The sequence below is a fragment of the Peromyscus leucopus genome, chromosome 2 (genome assembly GCF_004664715.2).
Source record: "Peromyscus leucopus breed LL Stock chromosome 2, UCI_PerLeu_2.1, whole genome shotgun sequence".
Lineage (NCBI taxonomy): Eukaryota > Metazoa > Chordata > Mammalia > Rodentia > Cricetidae > Peromyscus > Peromyscus leucopus.
This window is the reverse complement of record NC_051064.1, coordinates 24562001-24580694: the sequence shown is the minus strand read 5'-3', so window position 1 is coordinate 24580694 and position 18694 is coordinate 24562001. Positions and strand designations below refer to the sequence as shown.

Sequence of the window (18694 nt, the reverse complement as noted above, 5' to 3'; positions counted from 1 at the left end):
TAGGCAGAGAGAAGAATAGGAGAAGAAGAGCTGGAGGGGGCACAGAGTAAGAAGGAAAGAAAGATATATTGAAGAGAGAAAGGTAAAAGCCCAGAGGCAAAAGATAAATAAGATAATTTAAGTTAAAAAAAAAAGTTGGGTAGAAATAAACCAAGCTAAGACAGGGGATTCATAAGAATAAGTCTCTGTGTATTTATTAGGGAGCTGGGTAGCAGGACCCCAAAGAGTAAGAGTTAAAAAACAAAACCACCAACAACAAAAAACTACAGATGAGGATCTCCACTGATTCATCTTATTATTGGGTTTCTTGACTCACCAAGAATGGAAAAGATGCTGTGAAGACAATCAAATCTCTGTCCTAGTTATGGATCTCTACTTCTAGTCATAGATTCCCTCATATAGATCCTAAAAATACATTCCTTTAGAATCCAACTTATGTTTACATCTCTAATCTAGGTCTCTTCTAGATTAAAATCATGCTTTGTCATTTCTAAACAGTCATATAGTATTTTGCTGACATGCTATGATATTCCCAATATCTGTGTCTTAGAACACATCTGTGCCTTTCTTTACTTGTGGTCCTTCCTGGTCGAAGGTCTGTGGGAATTAACTTCATCAAGGTTCCACATAAAAAGATATTGGCTCTCTGGGTCATTTTGAAAGGATCAAGCAGACACCATAAGAGGCTGCTCAGTCACTCAGAGGTCAGGCCGCAATTTCATTTTTCTGAGACTTGAACAAGCAGTTTCTGGGAGGGCCATGAACAAAAGACACAGTCCTTGCAGTAGCTCCCTTTCTGCATGTACTCTGACCACTCAAGGTTCATCCAGTTGTTTACTGTTTGGGACCCCTCACCAACTTAGAGCTACATGCATGGGTCAAGGAAAGAGCCTGGGCCACCGAGGCAGCCCCCACAGTCAGTACGTGCTAGGCCAGCCAGCCTCCATGGCAGCTCAAGGACAAAGCCTGGGACTTGTCCAAGCCTGCTCCAAAATGGTAACTGTAACCCCCAACTAACCCTAGCCAATTAAAAGTTACTAACATGATTGTCACTCACATAAACCAATTCTGAATCTGTTTCTATGTAGTCCATAGACCCCAAGCCCCCTTTGCTTTAAAAACTCTGCCCCCTTGCTACTTGGGGTCTCTCCTGCTCTGCTGCTGTGTCAGACAGACGGAGAGTCCTGAGTTAACTCACAATACAAAGACTCTTTGCTTTTGTATCGGATTCAGTCTCTTGGTGGTCTTTGGGGGACTATGGGTACAACAATTTCTTGTCAAAGAAATAATGGGGACGTTTAAGGCAAAACGGGTATTAAGAATATCAGGACAGCAATGCAAGGTTTGGCCGTCCATATTGCTAGTTACTAAAAGGTGAATTTTACAATCATTTGCCTTGCTCCAGCACTTCCTGCACACTTGGCAATACACATGTATACATTAAACTGGGGGAGGAAGGTCTTCCTTTACCCTCTGAGTCTCAGCGGGGCCTGAGAATGAAACCGAGTTAAATATATTCACAGGCAGAAATGGCACAAATTTTATTGAAAAAAAATTTTTTTCATATTAATGTCTTCATAGGAACCTGAAGGCCTATGTGGCTGTATTTACATACTAGTGGCAATTATGCAAAGGGGGGCTAAGATGTGGGTTTAATTCTAAAAGGTCTGTTATAGAACCCTCAGTTTCAACTTCTCTAGCTGGTAAAATCTGCTGTTTTTTCAAGAACACGTCAAAGCAGCACACTGAAGCCTGGCACCCATGGTGCACAGCAGGTACCAACCCAGTATTCTCCATTCACATACAGGCCTCTCATAATACTCTTTGCAAAGTTTATTTACAGATTTATTCTGTTATCTGTTTACATCTTTCCCTCGCTACATTTCAAGTTTCATAAACGCCCGGACTTCTTTTCTCAACCTTGGCAATCCTTGGAAGATTTAAGTGCCTGGGATAAGACAGGAAAGAGTTAAATGAATCCCGGCGGGGAGGGGTGGGGGGTGGGGGGGGATGGAGGTGGCTTAAGAGTCTCCATTTTCATTGCCAAAAGCTTTCCCTCATCCTCGATTCAGATCCAGGCGGAGGGACGGATGCACCATCCAATCCTTGATAAGGGAAAAAGAGAGATTCGACCAAGACTTGAAAGCTGCAACGTTCATCTGTTGAGTAAAATGAACCTGGAAGTCAATGCTGCGCTCTAAGACAACTACAGTATCTCCCAGCGAGTGGCCGGGAGACTGCAGACAAATGCTCGGAAACTAAAAGGCTGGAGGGTCTGGAGGGCGCGCAGGCTGGCTCCTAAAGGAAGGAGTAGCAAGGACTCACGTAATACGACACGGCTCCACCCACTCCCGAAGGGGTGGACACCGAGTGGCTCCGCCCCCCGGTCGCTAAGCAACCAGCCCCGGAAGTCGCGAGTCGGGGGCGGGCCCCGAGAGCGGGCGGAAGATGGCGGAGGGCGGCCGCGCGGAGCCGGAGGAGCAGGAGAGGGGGTCCTCGAGGCCACGGCCCCCGAGTGCGCGGGACTTACAGGTGCGCGGGCACGGAGCGCGGCGGCGGGAGGCGTGGGCGTGGCGGACGCGGCTCCGAGCCCCTTTGTAGCTCGCCTTGCCCGGACCCTGCGGGAGGAGATGATAACCTGGGTCTCCCCGGGACGCGCTTTGCAGGGTGGCGGGTGTGGACACCAGTGCCCGAACCTCGGGCGCCGGGACCCGGGTCCCTTTCGCACGCGCCGTGCGCGAAGCAGCTGTGTGGAATATCGTTTTGCCGGGCCGTCTGGCTGATCCCGATTGATGCCGCCTGCCTTCTGCAGAGTTGCTATGGCCAGTGCCGAGTCAGCCGTCGCTTAAAAAGTAACTTAAAAATAACGCATGTTGGTTTGTTCTCCTGGATGCGCTTTCAGATTTGAAGATTTACACATCAAAAACAGTTTCTTTTTCTTTGTTTCTTATCAAAAAGCTGCTTTTTTTTTTTTTTTTTTTTTACAGGAGAGAGCTTAAAACAATTCAATCTGTGGTTAGAGCCTACTTGTAAGAGGCATAAACCAGTGTAACAGAAATAAAACTCGGTTATGTTATGACGCTGACATTAGCCAGCAGAACACTTGTCCACTAAATGCTGTTTTATCAGTCGCTAACAATACGTACTCATTTTAGGCATTTTTCTATCTCCTCATGAGATCATTGATAAAATTCAACAATTAAACATATGTTAGGGGTTATAGTTAAGAATGAATGAGCCTGATTTCTCAAACCTTCACAGAGCATTTTTAATAGCTGGTCTTCATTCTTTAACCAAACATACTGACCACTTGCTGTTACAACTTTGTGCTGAAGCTTTGGGGAATTTGGAGATCTATAGGACATCAAATCCGTAAGTAGTGGTGATAGTGTTATATGGTATTAAATTTTGTGAAAGACCACAGATTTGAAACAGGCTTGTAAACTAGCCTTAATAGCCCAAACCAATGTAAAGTTATAATGGTATTAATTGAGCATTGGTTGGTAACAGGTGACTCTGAAGCCACTTAACTAGTTGTCTTAGTCAAGGTTACTATTGCTCTGATGAAACACCCATGACCAGAGCAACTTGGGAGGGAAAGGGTTTTATTTGGCTTATGCTTCCGCATCACCGTTCATCATCAAAGGAAGTCAGGATAGGAACTCAAACAGGGCAGGGACCTGGCTTGCTCTTCATTGCTTCCAAGCTTGCTTGCTTATAGAACCCAGGACCACCAGCCCAGGGATGACGCCACCCACAATGCACTGGGCCCTCCCCCATCAATCACTATTTAAGAAAGGGCTCCATCTTAGGGAGGCATTTTCTCAGTTGAGGTGCCCTGTTCTCTAGACTCTAGCTTTGTTAAGTAGGGTAGTAAAGGATAAGAGACAAGAGTGATAGGATGGACCTGATCTTGACAAGAGTTTTGATAGGCATTTAAAGATGTAAAAACTAAACTCAACGATGGTCAGCAGTCCACCAAATTTACAAAGTAAGTGCCTAAGTTAAAGTTTGGATCCAGCCAAGAGAGAACAAGGGGTGTATGAACATAGGAGGGAGAAGAAAGGGGAGATGATGGAATTATATTTTAATTTCCAAAAAATAGGGTCTATGTAAAAAAAATTTTAATTCAGTTCTTAAGAGGTCAGAACCATTGATTTGCATTTCTAGGGAAATTGCCTTTTTAGAAATTCACAAGTTGATGCATCTGTGAGAGATAAGATGAAGGAGGAATAAAAACAATTAGGAAAGAAAAAAGTGGTTTCTAGGTGTCTTGAGTGTGTATTTTCAATGTGTTTATTTAAAGGTCTAGCTAGTCTTGGTTGGCCAGGGGGTGTAGCTGGGTGTTAAGAGTGCCTGTCAACATGTATGAGACTATGCCTGCATCCAGTTCCCAGCCCTGGAGAAAGACTGGCTGAATTGTGCCTCAGTTACTTATTCTCCTTTTCCTTCTGAGGAAAGAATATGCAGAGATAGTTACTTGGTGGAGGAGAGGGTTTGATTGTAGAGGGTGGGAGCCGGCTTGAATAGCCACTAGGAGCATTAAGGAAATTTGTTTTGTTTTGCTTGTCTTTTGAGACAGGATCTCTCACTACACAGCCCTGGCTGTCCTGGAACTCACTGTGTAGACCAGGATGGCCCCAGAATCACAGACATCCTGCTTCTGCCTCCCAAGCACTGAGATTAAAGGCATGTGCCACTATTGCATGGCTCAAAAATTTTAAATTATTGCCCAAAATAGCTAAAGTACAGGGGGGGGGGAGAACCTGTAATATTAGACTAATATTTTAAATTCTATTTCAAGGACAAATAGAGTTTTACTTTATTTAGAAGGCACCCATCTATATATCTGCAATGTGTGATTTTGCAGTATTGCTTTATAAATGGTTAAAACCTATATTTAATTCATCATCTTTTTTTTTAGCTCTTTCCCCAGAACTTGATGAAATTTATGTCTGATAGACTTTTAAGCAATACTTTTGAACTTGCTTTATGTACTTGGGTTTTGAAAACGACTAAGTGAAATTATATTGTGAGATTGATTTAGAGAAATTGGCAGTAGCTTGAACTGTCTTCAAAAATTCTTTAAAACCTGAAAGAAAGTTACACAGGTCCAAATGCGAAAATAGTGTGTTGCCAAACTCAGTTTTTGAAATTATTGACTAGTTAATTAAAAAATTATGATAGCAATTTTTTTCTGTCATAAGGCAGTTTGATTAATTGAATACTATGAGACCTCATGAGTTAGGTTGTTTTGGGAAGACAACATCTTTTGAGGCAACAGTCTTCATTTTTCATAGGGAATTATTAATAGTTTCAAGTTAATGCCTGTTGCTCAGCTGTCTAGAAGTCTGTTTCCATTGCTAACTGGATAACATGCCCATCCGTCCTTATGTGTAGTTGGCCTTGGCAGGACTGTATGAAGAGGAAGTGAAATGCAAGTCTTCCAAGCCTGACAGACCTACAGCTGCAGCCTTTAAGAGTCCGCGGACACTGCCCCATCGGTGAGTGTGGCCTCCATTCGTCCGCCCTGCGGAGCACACGAGCCTGGACTGATTTTAAGTGACCCTGAGGATTTTTTAAGTTAAAAGTTCTTGAATAGATAGATATAGAGATACTATTCTAAAGTTTTTATAGTCAGCAAAAAGAAACTTCTAAAAAATTACCTTGGTGTCTGATATTATCATAGTCACCTTATAAAATTATATCTTGAATCCTGTTTTCTCAGGCATGATGGCTCTTGAATATTTTTGTCATGAGGCTCATTGAGCTCTGATGAAATGTCTAGGCCCTCTCCTTCCGAAGTAGCATCCATGTGCAGTCTTGTCAGTTGAGGCCAGTGGGTTTCTCACCACCGTCCATGGGACTTCTGTGAGTCTTTGGTCCCCACTGAAGAATCTGTAAATTCTGAAGTTTCTGTGTGCTTCTGTACTGTGATGCCTAGTCTAACAGATGATTTCCTGGGATGTATTTGTTATCATTAAAATCTCTGAGCTATAAAAAGAACAGACTAGAGGATTAGAAGATAAGGATCACATATATTGTATCGTGAATATTATGATTTTTCTGGTATTAAATTAGAGAGCAGACTTCAATTTTCTTATTATCTCTCATTCTCAAAAAATGTAGTTTTATTAGAAGTAGAAAAACTCCCTGGATATTAGGTTTTGTCACTTCACATTCTTTTTGTAGGGGAGACAGTAATGATATGTATCTTCCAGTACTTGAATGATAAGGAAAAGCTTTATAGTTTCTCCCCTATATTTTCTTTTACAAATTTAAAGCCCATAGAAAATGTAAAGGCTAGTAAAATGAGTAAACACTAAATGTTTCACTTTTATTCACTGGTGGTTAAGGTGTCACACAGCATTGCCCTCACTCACGCATGCTGACAACAAATTATAGCCAACATGACACTTACTTCCAGATATTTCATTGTGCATCCCCTAAGAGTAAAGTATATAACCTATGTAACAAAGTATAGCTTGAAAGTTAGCAGTGGTGCCATGATGTCACTGCTTCCAGCAACCTTTGGGAATTTGGGGACCCAACTAGAGACTGCTCATTGCTTTTGATGTTTCCTGTGTTGAGTTTTGGATGCAGGGCATGCTCTCTTCTTCTTCTTTTTAAATCTGTTTTTAGCTTACCTACATAATCTAAAATTTATTACATTCACTTTTTGAAAAAGTATACACCAGATGTCTCAAAATGTCCCACATTCTAGATTACTGTTTCCTCATAATTAGATTCTTGTTAAACATTTTTGTCAAGAGTACTAGATAAGTGATACTGTCTGCTTTTTATTATATCACATCAGGAGCCATATAATTCCAAGTTTTCCCACTCTTGGTGATATGCTCACTTGGTTAAGGTGCTGACCACCACATCACTCCATTGTCAGGTACAGTTTGTCTTTGTAATCAGCAGGTTGGTATCTCGGCATGGTTTGAATATACTGTCCTTTGACTTAACCCTTATTTGTTAGATATATGAGTATACGTAGATGTGTGTAATATTTTAATTGCCTCCTTAATGTATATATTCCTTCTCCCAATTTTTTAAAGTATTTAATGTGTTTCTGTACCTAAGTTTTACTCATTTACTATTGCAGTGTTTAGTCTTTGGCTCCCTAGCTTGAGCACATGAGAATGACTTAATTTTGCTTTTAGTGCAATAAACCTAATATTTGAATTCTTACAAGATTGATGTGTAAATATTTTCCTTGTGCTTCACGGATTAATTCTGTGATTAGGAGTTCAAGGTTGTCCCAGGCTGCCAAGGAGATTCAAGCCAGTTTGAGCTGCCTCAAAATACTAAAGTCTGTGGATGTGGCTCAGTGGTAGAGTTTTGCCTAGCATATGAAAGGCCTTGGGTTCTGTCCCTAGAACTCCTTTTTCTAGTGGATGAATTTACTTATGCACTCTGAAAAATTTTGTTGCTTGTAGTTTTAATTTGATAATGCTCTTTTGTTTGTTTTGTTTGGACATGTCATGGATTAAACTTAGTATGCCACACACATTAACTGTATATACTTCAACTACTGAGCTGTACCTTTCCAACCAGTAGTACAGTTACTAAAGACTTTTTGCTCAAGTTTGACCTCAAGAACCATTTACCACTCAAAAGGATGAGTTCTTTTACAAACTACTGAGACATTTTAATCACTTAAGGTACAGTGCATACAGAGATCATTAGCAATCTTTTTTGTAAGCATACTATTTTCACTTCATACAACAATTTGTACTTTCCTATTTTACATTCAGTGAGAACATTTGCCCTGTTTGCTCTTCCACATAGCAACTGCTCATTGCCTGTCCTAGCACAGTATTAGAAATCAGAAGTTGTATGTAGCTTGTCATTTTGTTCTTGTGATTTTCAGGGTATAATATGTAGCCTAGGCAGGCCTAGAACTCACTGTCAATCAGGCTACCCTCAAACAGGCAATCCTCCAGCCTTAGCTTCCCAAGTGTTGAGATTTCCAGAGACTGCTAGCACCACCACTCCTGGCATACTGACTTTTTAAGCCAACTGTACTGGTTAGCTTTTGTGAGCTTGACACAGCTGCAGTCTCCTGGAAAGAGGACTCTCAATTGAGAGATTGACTCCATCTGACTGGCCTTTAGGCATGTCTGTGAGGGCATTTTCTTGATTAATGAATTATGTGGGATGGTCCAGCCCATGTGGCAGGTGCCATCCCTGGCAGGTGGTCTTAGGGTGTATAAGAAAGTATGTTGAGCAAACCATAGAGAGCAAGTTAGTGAATAGCATTTCTCCATGTCTCAGCTTCAGTTCTCACCCCCAGGTTCCTGCCATTACTCCCCTCAGTAATTGATAACATGTATAATGGAATAAACCCTTTTCTCCCCCAGTTTGTTTTTGGTCAGTAGAAGCTAAATAAAACACCAGCGTATTTTCATTATCAGAAATACTAGATATAGTGTGGTCTATGTGTTTAGCCTACAAGAAGTGTGTAATCTGTAGAAAAACCTTCAGGACAGTTTGACAGCTTCTTTAACAAATTGACTCATGAGAGGCTGTATACAAGAAGCAAAATGTAGGCCATGTCCTCTGCAGATCATGTAGCATTGTTTTGAGAATTAAAAAAGATGGACTGTGCAATATGCCTAGCATGGGCCTTAAACAATGACTACAATCTAAGTCCACCTTGAAGGTCAGGGACGAAGAGGTGCAGACGAAGGGACAGGAGAGCACAGAAGGAGAAGCTAAGGACCAGTATAGATTAGTGGCAAGTGAGAGATGTTGGGGAAGTGGAAGTGCAGCCGGGTTGAGCCTCATGGATACATCGCCCGTGCTGTCACACAAGTCTCGACTCCTATGAGGGCCTTGTGCTGGAGCAAATGCTTGGCTCCTTAGTGTGTTTTGAGTGAGGGGACGTAGATGTTCATTTTGCAGTTGGCTCCCGTTAGTATGTGACGTTCATTTAGAAGTCACTGAAATGCTAGTGTGCATTAAAGTTCATTCAGTGAAAAAGAGCCACAGCTACAAGACTGCTGCCTAAGCAGAGATGCCTCGCAGAGGCTACCCCTGGCACCTGGCTCGCGCGCGCGCGCGTGTGTGTGTGTGTGTGTGTGTGTGTGTGTGTGTGTGTGTGTGTGTCTTTTTCATTGATCTCCCCTAGTGTGTTTTCTCATCTGGAAATTGGGGATCGTTTAGTTACAAGAATTGAATGAAAATATATTTGCCCTTCGATATTGATTATTAATCCTTTTAGGAAAAACTGTATCTTTTAAGAAAAAACACTATATCCTTTTAGAAAATAAATGTAAAATTACAGCAATGGGAGAAAGGATGTTAAATGAGAAAATGGAAGTGGGGAAATGTTACTGTACCAACTGTAGATACTCTTGGTCCTGTCTCCACAAGGAACGGCTAGAGAATTCATGAAGCACCATCCAGCTCAGGGTGTAAAGTACTCAATATGGAGACTTATACCAAAGCTGAGGAGGCCTAAGAGACTGATCAGTGAGCCAAGACCGGCACCCTGAGTCTTGCACCCTTGGAGATGGCTGTTTGGCTCTGACAGAGACGCCACTGCAGAGCATCGAGGAGGGGGAGTTTCGTGGCATAGTCCAGGGAAGACATCAGTACTGGCCTCTCCCTTACGTAACATGCAGTCATCAGGTCCAGATGGATCTCAGCTCTGAATATAAAAGTTAAGACAGTGGGACTGCTTGAAGAAAATACAGTGCTGCGTGATCTTAGGGGAGGCCGTAACAAGCTGGTAAATCTTCCTGTGACCAGTGTTCTCAGTCCGTTGTTGTCACCAAGGCAAAGAGGCAGGATCATTCACTTTGCCAGCTTGTTGACGTGAGACGGGGAGGGAAGAAGCTGTAGGGGGGGCAAACATGGAGGAAGCTTGGCTCTGCTTTTCTGTTTGTCAGTTACCTGAGGCCATGTGCCGTCCGGTTCCTCCTCTCCAACACTGCTTATCTCAGAGACAGGCAAGCTCTTTGTTCCCTGCTCACTGCGCGCGCGCACACACACACACACACACACACACACACACATACACATACACACACACACACACACACACTCACCGCCCCCAGTGTGCGGTGTAAGCATGGAAAGAAGCCTTTGTGGGTTCTAGTGTGCTCAGTGACACTGACGAGTGGCGCCCCTCCCCACGGCAGTAGTGGCATTCTGCTGCTGTGCACACTTGTGTCCAGGTAGATTTTCTTTGACTTGCAGGAGATGAGAACTGCCAGTTCCTCTATATCTCATTTGCCAGTTTAGGAGAAAATCTTGAAGGGAACCTCTGTCTCTTCTCCAGGGCTGCTGTAGTTTTCACTGTTGCTCTGTGAGTTAGTTTGAATTAGGAACTAGAGTAGAAAGTATGGGAAAATAAAAAGTGAACTCTATCACCTTATACTGGAAGTCTCTGTGATACTTCCTTGATTAAATGTTCTGATATCCTGAGCAGAAAAATCAGTCATGAAAGATTAGAATATTAATCTTAGGTTAATAGAAATTTATGTTTTGTAGCTGTTATGAAGTTAGAGTCAGGGCAGATGTTACTTACTACATAGGGAATATATGAAGTTATTTACACTGGGAATTGTAATACAGTAGGTCTTTCTCCGAAGAATAAACGTTCATTGTATAGCCATATGGGGCAGGGCCAGAGTAGCCCCTGGGTGTCGACAGTGCTTCCCCACCACAGGAGAAGAGCTTGCTCTATGAAAATAGGAATCCCTAAGCAGTCACCCAGGGCTGAGGGAGGAAACAAGGATTCTAGTTGCTGTGTTGCTTCCTGAAATTGTCAGAATCTCCACAAACTCAGAAGGGATACAAACTATCCCTATTTTATATTTGCCTGAGTTCCCTCTTAAAGTTACATATCTCTGAAGAACTCGGGTACTTCTTAATAAATAAGAGTTATTTCATATGACTGTGTAGCTTCTTATTATAGAGTAGTTTATGTCTATTCTGAGTTTTTATTTATGAGCTGTGATGTTTAAAGGCTTTATTCAGGTGAACAGGAATATGGTGGATTACATATAGTTCAACCTCCAACTGGGAAAATTGTGAATGAACTTTTCAAAGAGGCAAGGGAGCATGGGGCCGTCCCTCTAAGTGAAGCTACAAGATCTTCAAGTGATGACAAAGCCAAGGTCAGTGTTGTTTTAACTGTCTGGGACGTTAGAGGTGCTTGGACGTGTGTCTTGGTAAAGCCTTTCCGATCTTGGGTTGTTGGGAATGACTGTTGTCCATGAAACTTCAGTTTTAGTCTTTATTTGTCAACAGCTAGAAAACTTCCTTCTGTCAAGCCTTGAGGTCATTTGAACATTTCCAAGTTCTCCAGTTCTGGTTTTTTTTTTTTTTTTTTTTTTTTTTTTTTTTTTTTTTTTTTTTTTAAAGCATGGAATTGATTTAGTATGTGAAACAAAGCAAGGTTGTAATTTAAAGCACATTTGTGATGCAGTAATTAAAGAGAAAAGCCATTTCTCCTCAGATTATCCTACCTGAAGACTATGTATTCAGTATAGCAAGATCAAAAGTGTGATCATAGCTGATGTGATATAGTTAAGATCAAATTGTGACCATAGCTGACTTACTGTAGCTAAGAAAACAGCTTAAAATGGAGGCCATCATAAGAAACCAGAAATGGCCACAGTGCAGAGATCAACAGGTCATGGAGAAGCTCAACCCCAATAGATACACCTGCACCACAGCTCCTGCATCTGTGGCTCAGGGAATATCTCAGAAGAGGGGGCAGAAAGACTGTAAGAGCCAGAACACCAGGAAGCCTGCTGTGAAACAGTCTCCTAGAAGTGGCTGTGTAAACAGGACTGGAACAGTGACAGTTTCAATGGGCATGTTAGCATGAAAGGGGGAAAATTGCATGTGGTCACACCCCTAAAAAACGACAAGCAACTATTGACTGCTGGGAAAAGGAGAATTACCTCTCCCAGGGATGAGTCTCTTATTGGTTATCCAATACGGAGTGATCAGCCTTGAAACCATATACACACCACCAACAAAAACATGCAGAATGAGATATGAATTTACATAACGTGTATGTATGTAACAATAATAAAAAGAGGCTATCAACTTGAGAGTGGGGTGTGTGGGAGGGGCTGGAGGGGGAAAGTGATGTAATTTCTGTTTCAATTAGAAACATCAAAAACATTTAAAAGCCTGTAAAATACATACAGAATTCTTTGTTGTTATAATTATCTTATGTGTGTGCTCATGTACACACATATCCACAACCCACATGTGGCAGTCAGAGGACAGCTTGTAGGAGCCTATTCTCTCCTACCATGTGGCTTCTTGGGATCAGACTAAGTTATTTCACATTTTGAGTTGCTAATATTTATATGAAAAAACATTTAATTTCTCACATACACTTATTTATAACTTAAGGTCTTCATTCCATTTTATTTTCTTAGTCACTATGAATCTGGCCAATAATTATTTGTCTAGTTTTGAAATATCAAGTATACGAATAATGTTTTGACTATAAGCCATAGTGAACTCTTAACCCATTTATCATGTATTTCAGTCATTTACAGGTGGAGGATACAGATTGGGCAGTTCCTTCTGTAAGCGTTCAGAGTACATCTATGGAGAACATCAGCTGCAAGATGTAGGTACAGTCATCAAAATGTTCAAGCATTCACCTCCAGTTCATAGATTTCTCCCCTTTCTGAATTAATTGTTGACACTATAAATACAGTCTCTCTTATTCGTTTTTGAAGTATGAGTTAAAGAACCTGTGTGTTTTTAGTCGCAATATTTCTACTGCTATATTAGAATGTGTAATTTTTAGGGTTTTGTTTTTTTTCGAGACACGGTTTCTCTGTGTAGCCCTGGCAGTCCTGGAACTCACACTGTAGACCAGACTGGCCTCAGACTCACAGAGATCTGCTTGCCTCTGCCTCCTGAGTGCTGGGATTAAAGGCATTTGCTACCACTGCCCAGCAGAATGTATAATTCTTAAAATTTTTTCTTTAAGATTGTATATTTTTATAGTACAACATGAATTAAATTATAAAAACATTTGAAATCATTATTTCTGTTGCATTTGGAAATATTAAAATTACAGATTTATTTTAGATATTAACAGTATCTTAGAAGGTTTCCCTTGCCCCTTGGTGTGAATGTTTAAGCTGTAGAACTAGAGAGATTTAGAGTGTGGAAGAAAGGTCTGAATCACAGGTACCAAATGGAGTCTGTCTTCTCGATGCTTCTATTTCCTCAGTGAGCTCTGAGTGATTGCTCAGAGCCAGCCTCCACCCATGGGACTTTGATATTTGCAGCTATTTTCAGTGTTTTAAGCTAAAAATAAACCTGCTAAGTAAACACATGGACACACATGTTTAGCTTTGACTAAAACAAATATCTCTGTATTTTAAGGTAAATTAATCAGGTAGTAAGTTAGGAGAGACAACATTGAAACTTAAAATTGTTTGGAGATGAATTCTTTTTTTTTTTTTTTTTTTTTTTTTGCCCTGTCTCCAAAAGGTTCAAGTTTTGCTGAAGCTGTGGAGCAATGGTTTTAGTTTAGATGATGGAGAATTGAGACCTTACAATGACCCAACAAATGCTCAGTTTTTGGAATCTGTTAAGAGAGGGTAAGATGAATTATTTGTGTTCTCTTTATTATGTTGAATAGAACTATTTTGAGTATGTCCATACATGTTCCTGTTACTACATATATGTACATGTGCATGTGGAGGTCATAGGTCAGTCTCAGTGGTATTCTCTCACTTGCCTAGAACTTATCAAATAGGCTAGGCTGGCTGGTCACTGAGCCCCAGGGATCTGTGGCCCACTACTGGAATACCAGCGCATAGTACCACATCCAGCCTTGTTACACGGGTTCTCTTGAGATTGAGCTCATGTCGTCATGCTTGTGTGGCAGCTATTTGACCAAGTAGCTTGTCTCCCCAGGCCCTGTTTCTCTTTTAACTGTTCTGTATACACTACTAGTTTTCAAAAATAAATTGCTATAACATATTCCATAAGTGACTTTGGGGAGGTGAATCTTTGTGGAGAAAGGACATTGGATGATTGTATCTTAAATGTGATGACACTGGGGGCTTGGCTCCAAGAAGAAATATGTTAATAAATGGAATAGCTCTATCTGCCTCTCCATTAAGCCTCTGTCCTGCTTACTGTTGACAAGATACCATGACGGGGCAACTTATAAAGGAAAGCATATAATGGGAGCATACAGTTTCGGAGGGTGAGTCCATAATCATTATGACTGAAAGCATGGCTGTAGGCAGGCAGGCATAGCAACCACTCAAGCAATAGCTGAGAACTTACGTCTGATCCACAGGCATGAAGCCGAGAGCCAGCTAGGAATGATGCGAGCTTTAAAATCTCAAGCCCAGCCCCAGTGACGTACCTCCTCCAAAGCCATGAATTCTGATCTTTCTCAAAAGTTCTGCCAACTGGGGACTGAGAATTCAGATTTGAATCCTTCCAGCGTTGTTGACTACAACACACTTCTCTCTCTTAGGCTCATTCCTCTCCCTGTCAGCAGCTCTCTTTGGCAGATATCCCATGGTTTTGGCATCTCCAGCATCTTGGGATCTCTAAAATAATCCAGGCTTCACTTTCACAGCTTCACCAGTTGGCCTCTCTGGGTCTCCATGTGGGGACACCCCTGCCACACACCTGTCCTTAGCAACTCTTCTTTTTTCTCTCTTTCTTTTTTTTTTTTTTTTTGAGACAGCATTTCTCTTGTCTAGTTTTGGTGCCTGTCCTGGACCTTGCTCTGTAGACCAGGCTGGTCTTGAACTCACAGAGAACTGCCTGCCTCTGCTGGTATTAAAGGCATGTGCCACCATCACCCGGCTCAGCAACTCCTCTTAAACCCTGTTCTCCTGTATCCTTTACAACTGTAAAGCTAGAACCCTGTGGCCAAAGCTGCCAGATTTTGCTGCCTGCCTGGGATGGAATCTGGCTCCTCCGTTGAATTACATGTGCATAAGTTTTGATTTGTTGTTGCTCATTAGGAACAGGTGACACTGTAGGACTTTCCTCTTCACAGGCTGCAGGATTAGCTGGGTGGGGTTTCCCTGAGGGTGCCACTCCCTTTATTCCCTTCTCCTTATCTCCTTCAGCACAAAGCATGACTCCAACATTAAATTTCCCACTGCTTGCTTTCTCCTCAAACTGTACATCTTATATTTCTTTTTGCCCTGCTTGCCCTTCTTCATTGTAGACCTACATAAGAGTGACCACTAATGACCACTTGACAGTCAATACTAGGCTCTCTTGAAATCACCTCTGCCAACCAAATTAGTCCAAAACTGTTCAACTTAGCCTCAGGCAGATTCTTAGGACTAAGACAAAAACCAGCCATATTCTTTGCCAGGATATTTCTAGCCCAGTTACCACTGTTGTTACCCTCTGAAATCCTTGAGCTGAGCTTCCATAGTCCACATTGTGCTCAGCTTTACATCAACCATGTTCCTACTAGGATGGTCCACTAAGTTCCACTACAGTACTCAACAAAGTGCTGCATGGTCAGGCCTATCATATCAATACCCAACTCCTGCTGTGGAGTTTTTCCTAAGTAGAAATGTAACTAAAGACATAAGGTCAATGATGAGTTGTGAGGTTACGTAGCAGGAAAAGCCCACAGAGAAACTGAAGGTAGAGCCCTTTTAATGAAATTTGACCAGGAGACTGGCTGAAGTGGGTTGGGGATAAAATTCTTTGAAACAACAAAGGAGCTCTGAAGGAAAGATACTGTAGAAAGTGAGTTAGTGTATATTTTTATTTAAATTTTGCATAGATCAAGGATACCTAACAAAGGCAAGAAATGCTATCAGTAGAGTGTTGAAATGGTAGCAGGTACCTGGACAGTGTTATGTAGTTGAAATCTAAGAGCAACTAGGTATGGAAATAGTCAAGTAATATGTGAAAACCAGCATTGCTGTTCAGTTCATGCTCGAACTTCAAGGAGATAGAAGAAAATGTTAACTATTTGCTAAAGTTAATTTTCGGGCAAGAGGGATATTCAATGGACTTTAAAATCTGAGCCACACCATATCATCAAGTATAAATAATGAGTATAGTCTCCTTACTGAGAATATCAGTTAGCTAAGATCCACTAGCTCTTTCTTAAAATATTTGGTAATACTGTCTTTATTGCCCTGTGAGAACAACTGTTAAGTAGTGTAATCCACTTATACACATCACTTCTCTAAAACTTGATATATTCTACCTTACATATATTAAATATAGGAAAGTAATTTTTCATAAGTCAGAAATGCCTATCAGTGATATTTACATTATTTCTTTAATATAAGCTTATATTTCAGTTTTTATATGCCTAATTCATCAATCTAGCACTTCCTATGTGATTATAACAGGTATAAAATTACCATAATGAAGTGTGTTCAGTTGTCAGCTTAATTACTATAAGAGACATTTCATTCAAGAACTTAGTAAAGTTCCAAACAAAATAAAGTGTAATTTAAATGGTAGGTACATTCTTGGAAATGCAAGTGATCTCAAAAAATAAAAATAGGAAAACCTCCAAAAGTGCTTAGTGATTTTTGCTTATTTATAGGACAGAAGTAGGCCCAAATATCATAAAGAAGAGAGTTGTTACCCACATAAATCTCTGGCACTGTCTGATTCTGTCTATGATACTGTCCTCAGTGTAGAAGACGCCTTCCATAGCCATGCGTTCGACAGCCTCTGCCATTGACACTGAAGCATGGTGGTGCTCACTTACCTGATAATCAGAAATACCTTTATCAGTTTCTGACTCCCTCCAGGATGGAGTTAAAAACAATGATTGCTGCCAGGGACGGTGAGTCTGTGTACCCAAGACGAGTCCTTGTATAAGATAAGACCGCTTTGCAGTGCAGAGCCTTTTTAATTTCATGCAGTGTAAAGATGTGAAGAATGAAGACCCTTATTCACTGTTGGTGGAAGCGTAAACCTATGCGGCCACCAAGGAAATCTGTATAGAGGTTTCTCCAAAGGTGGAAAACTACCTCCCATATGACACATACGATCTTTTCCTAAAGAACTCTAAGGCAACATACCATGGAGATATTTATATCTGTGTTTATAAAGAACTGCTCACAGAAGCTCAGAGATTGAGCCAGCGTAGATGTTCATCAGCAGATGAATGGATTCAGAAAATGTGATAAATATGCATAAAGCAATTCTCTGAACTGGAAATAATGTTGGGCAATAGCAGCCAGGCTCAGATAACCTCTGTTTTCTCTCATATGCATCATGGAGATTTAAGATTTTATATATAGGTAGATATATGTGTTTGTATTTATATATGAGTACATAGATCATGAAACTAGAAAGGGGGTCATGAGAAGGGAAGAAGAGATCTTAAAGTCAATGGGAAGGGAGATTAATCAGTACATGTGAAATGAAAGTAGAAGGGGGGCAGTCTATTTCCAGGAAAGAAGAGAAAAGCATGGAGGACAGGAAGGCAGAGAAACCAGGAAGAACAAAATACAAGATATGTATGTATTGTATGTATGCAGATGCCATAGTGAAATCTGTTACTTTCTATACTAACCTAAAAACATTTATTTTATTTTATTATTCTCTTATTTATATATTACATCCCAACCACAGTTTCCCCTCTCTTCCCTCCCTCTAGTCTCCTCCCCCATCTCCCCTCTTCCCCAGATCCACACCAACACAGTCTCTCCTCAGAAAATAGCAGGCCTCCCAGGGACATCAACCAACATGGCATAATATGCCACAATAAGACCAGGCACATACCATCACATCAAGACTGGACAAGGCAACCCAGTAGGAGGAAAAGGGTCCTCATAAGTAGGCAAAAGAGTCAGCCCCTGCTTCCACTGTTAGTAGTCTGACAGTGACACAAGCTACTCAGCCGTAACATACATGCAGGGGAACTAGATCAGACCCATACCGGCTCCCCAAGCTCAGTGGGGCACCATGAGTCCTGGTCAGTTGACTCTGTGGGCCATGTCCTCTTGGTGTCCCTTACCCCTCTGGTTCCTGCTATCCTTCCTTCCCCTACTCCAAAGGACGCCCCGCACTGTGCCTAATGTTGGCTGTAGGACTTTGTATCTGTCCCCATTCAGTTGCTGGATGATGTCTCCTGGTCTTTTTGATGACAATTTTTCTAGGTTCTGATCCCAGTATACTCTGCAGGCACCACAAGCTGCAGATTGAAGGTTTTTGTGGCTGGGTTGGTGTCTCAATCCCACCACTTGAGGCCTTGCCTGGTTGCAGAAGATGGCTGGTTCAGGTTCTGTGTCCCCCATTACTAAGAGTCTCTGCTACGGTTACTCTCGTGGCTTGCATGGGGTTTCCATTTCACTAGCTTTTCATCTCACTGCCAAAATTTTCCCCAATTCCACTAATTTTTTCCAGTATCCCCTCCTCACAGTTGATCCTCCTGTTCTAAACTTCCACTGGTCCCCAGTCCACCAGCAAAATCTGTACTATTTCTCCTTCTCAAGGAGATCCTTGCATCCCATCTTCAGCCCTCCTTGTTACTTAGCCTCTCCGGGTCTATGGATTATAGCACGGTTATCCTTTACCTTACAGCTAATATCCACTTGTAAGTGAGTACGTACCATGTTTGTCTTTCAGTTCCATCCATTTGCCTGCAAATTTCATAATGTCATTGTTTGTAGCAGATGAATAATACTCCATTGTGTAAATGTACCACATGAATAAAGTTTCTGTATTC

General features: G+C 41.4%; 1 protein-coding gene across 3 annotated transcripts in view; it reads left to right on the top strand.

The window, feature by feature from the left end:
• The first annotated feature begins 2409 nt into the window (after nucleotides 1–2409).
• The window catches only part of Ubxn2b (UBX domain protein 2B), a 29263-nt gene continuing 12978 nt past the window's right edge, over nucleotides 2410–18694 (top strand). Inside the window, exons 1-5 of one of the 3 annotated variants that reach the window (XM_037202434.1) lie at nucleotides 2410–2532; nucleotides 5401–5504; nucleotides 10985–11135; nucleotides 12530–12613; nucleotides 13492–13601. In XM_037202434.1, the coding sequence (XP_037058329.1) occupies nucleotides 2449–2532; nucleotides 5401–5504; nucleotides 10985–11135; nucleotides 12530–12613; nucleotides 13492–13601 (533 nt within the window). In that variant the 5' untranslated portion in view covers nucleotides 2410–2448. The remainder of the gene's footprint in view (nucleotides 2533–5400; nucleotides 5505–10984; nucleotides 11136–12529; nucleotides 12614–13491; nucleotides 13602–18694) is intronic. The other 2 variants (XM_037202433.1, XM_037202432.1) reach the window with 2 other exon arrangements.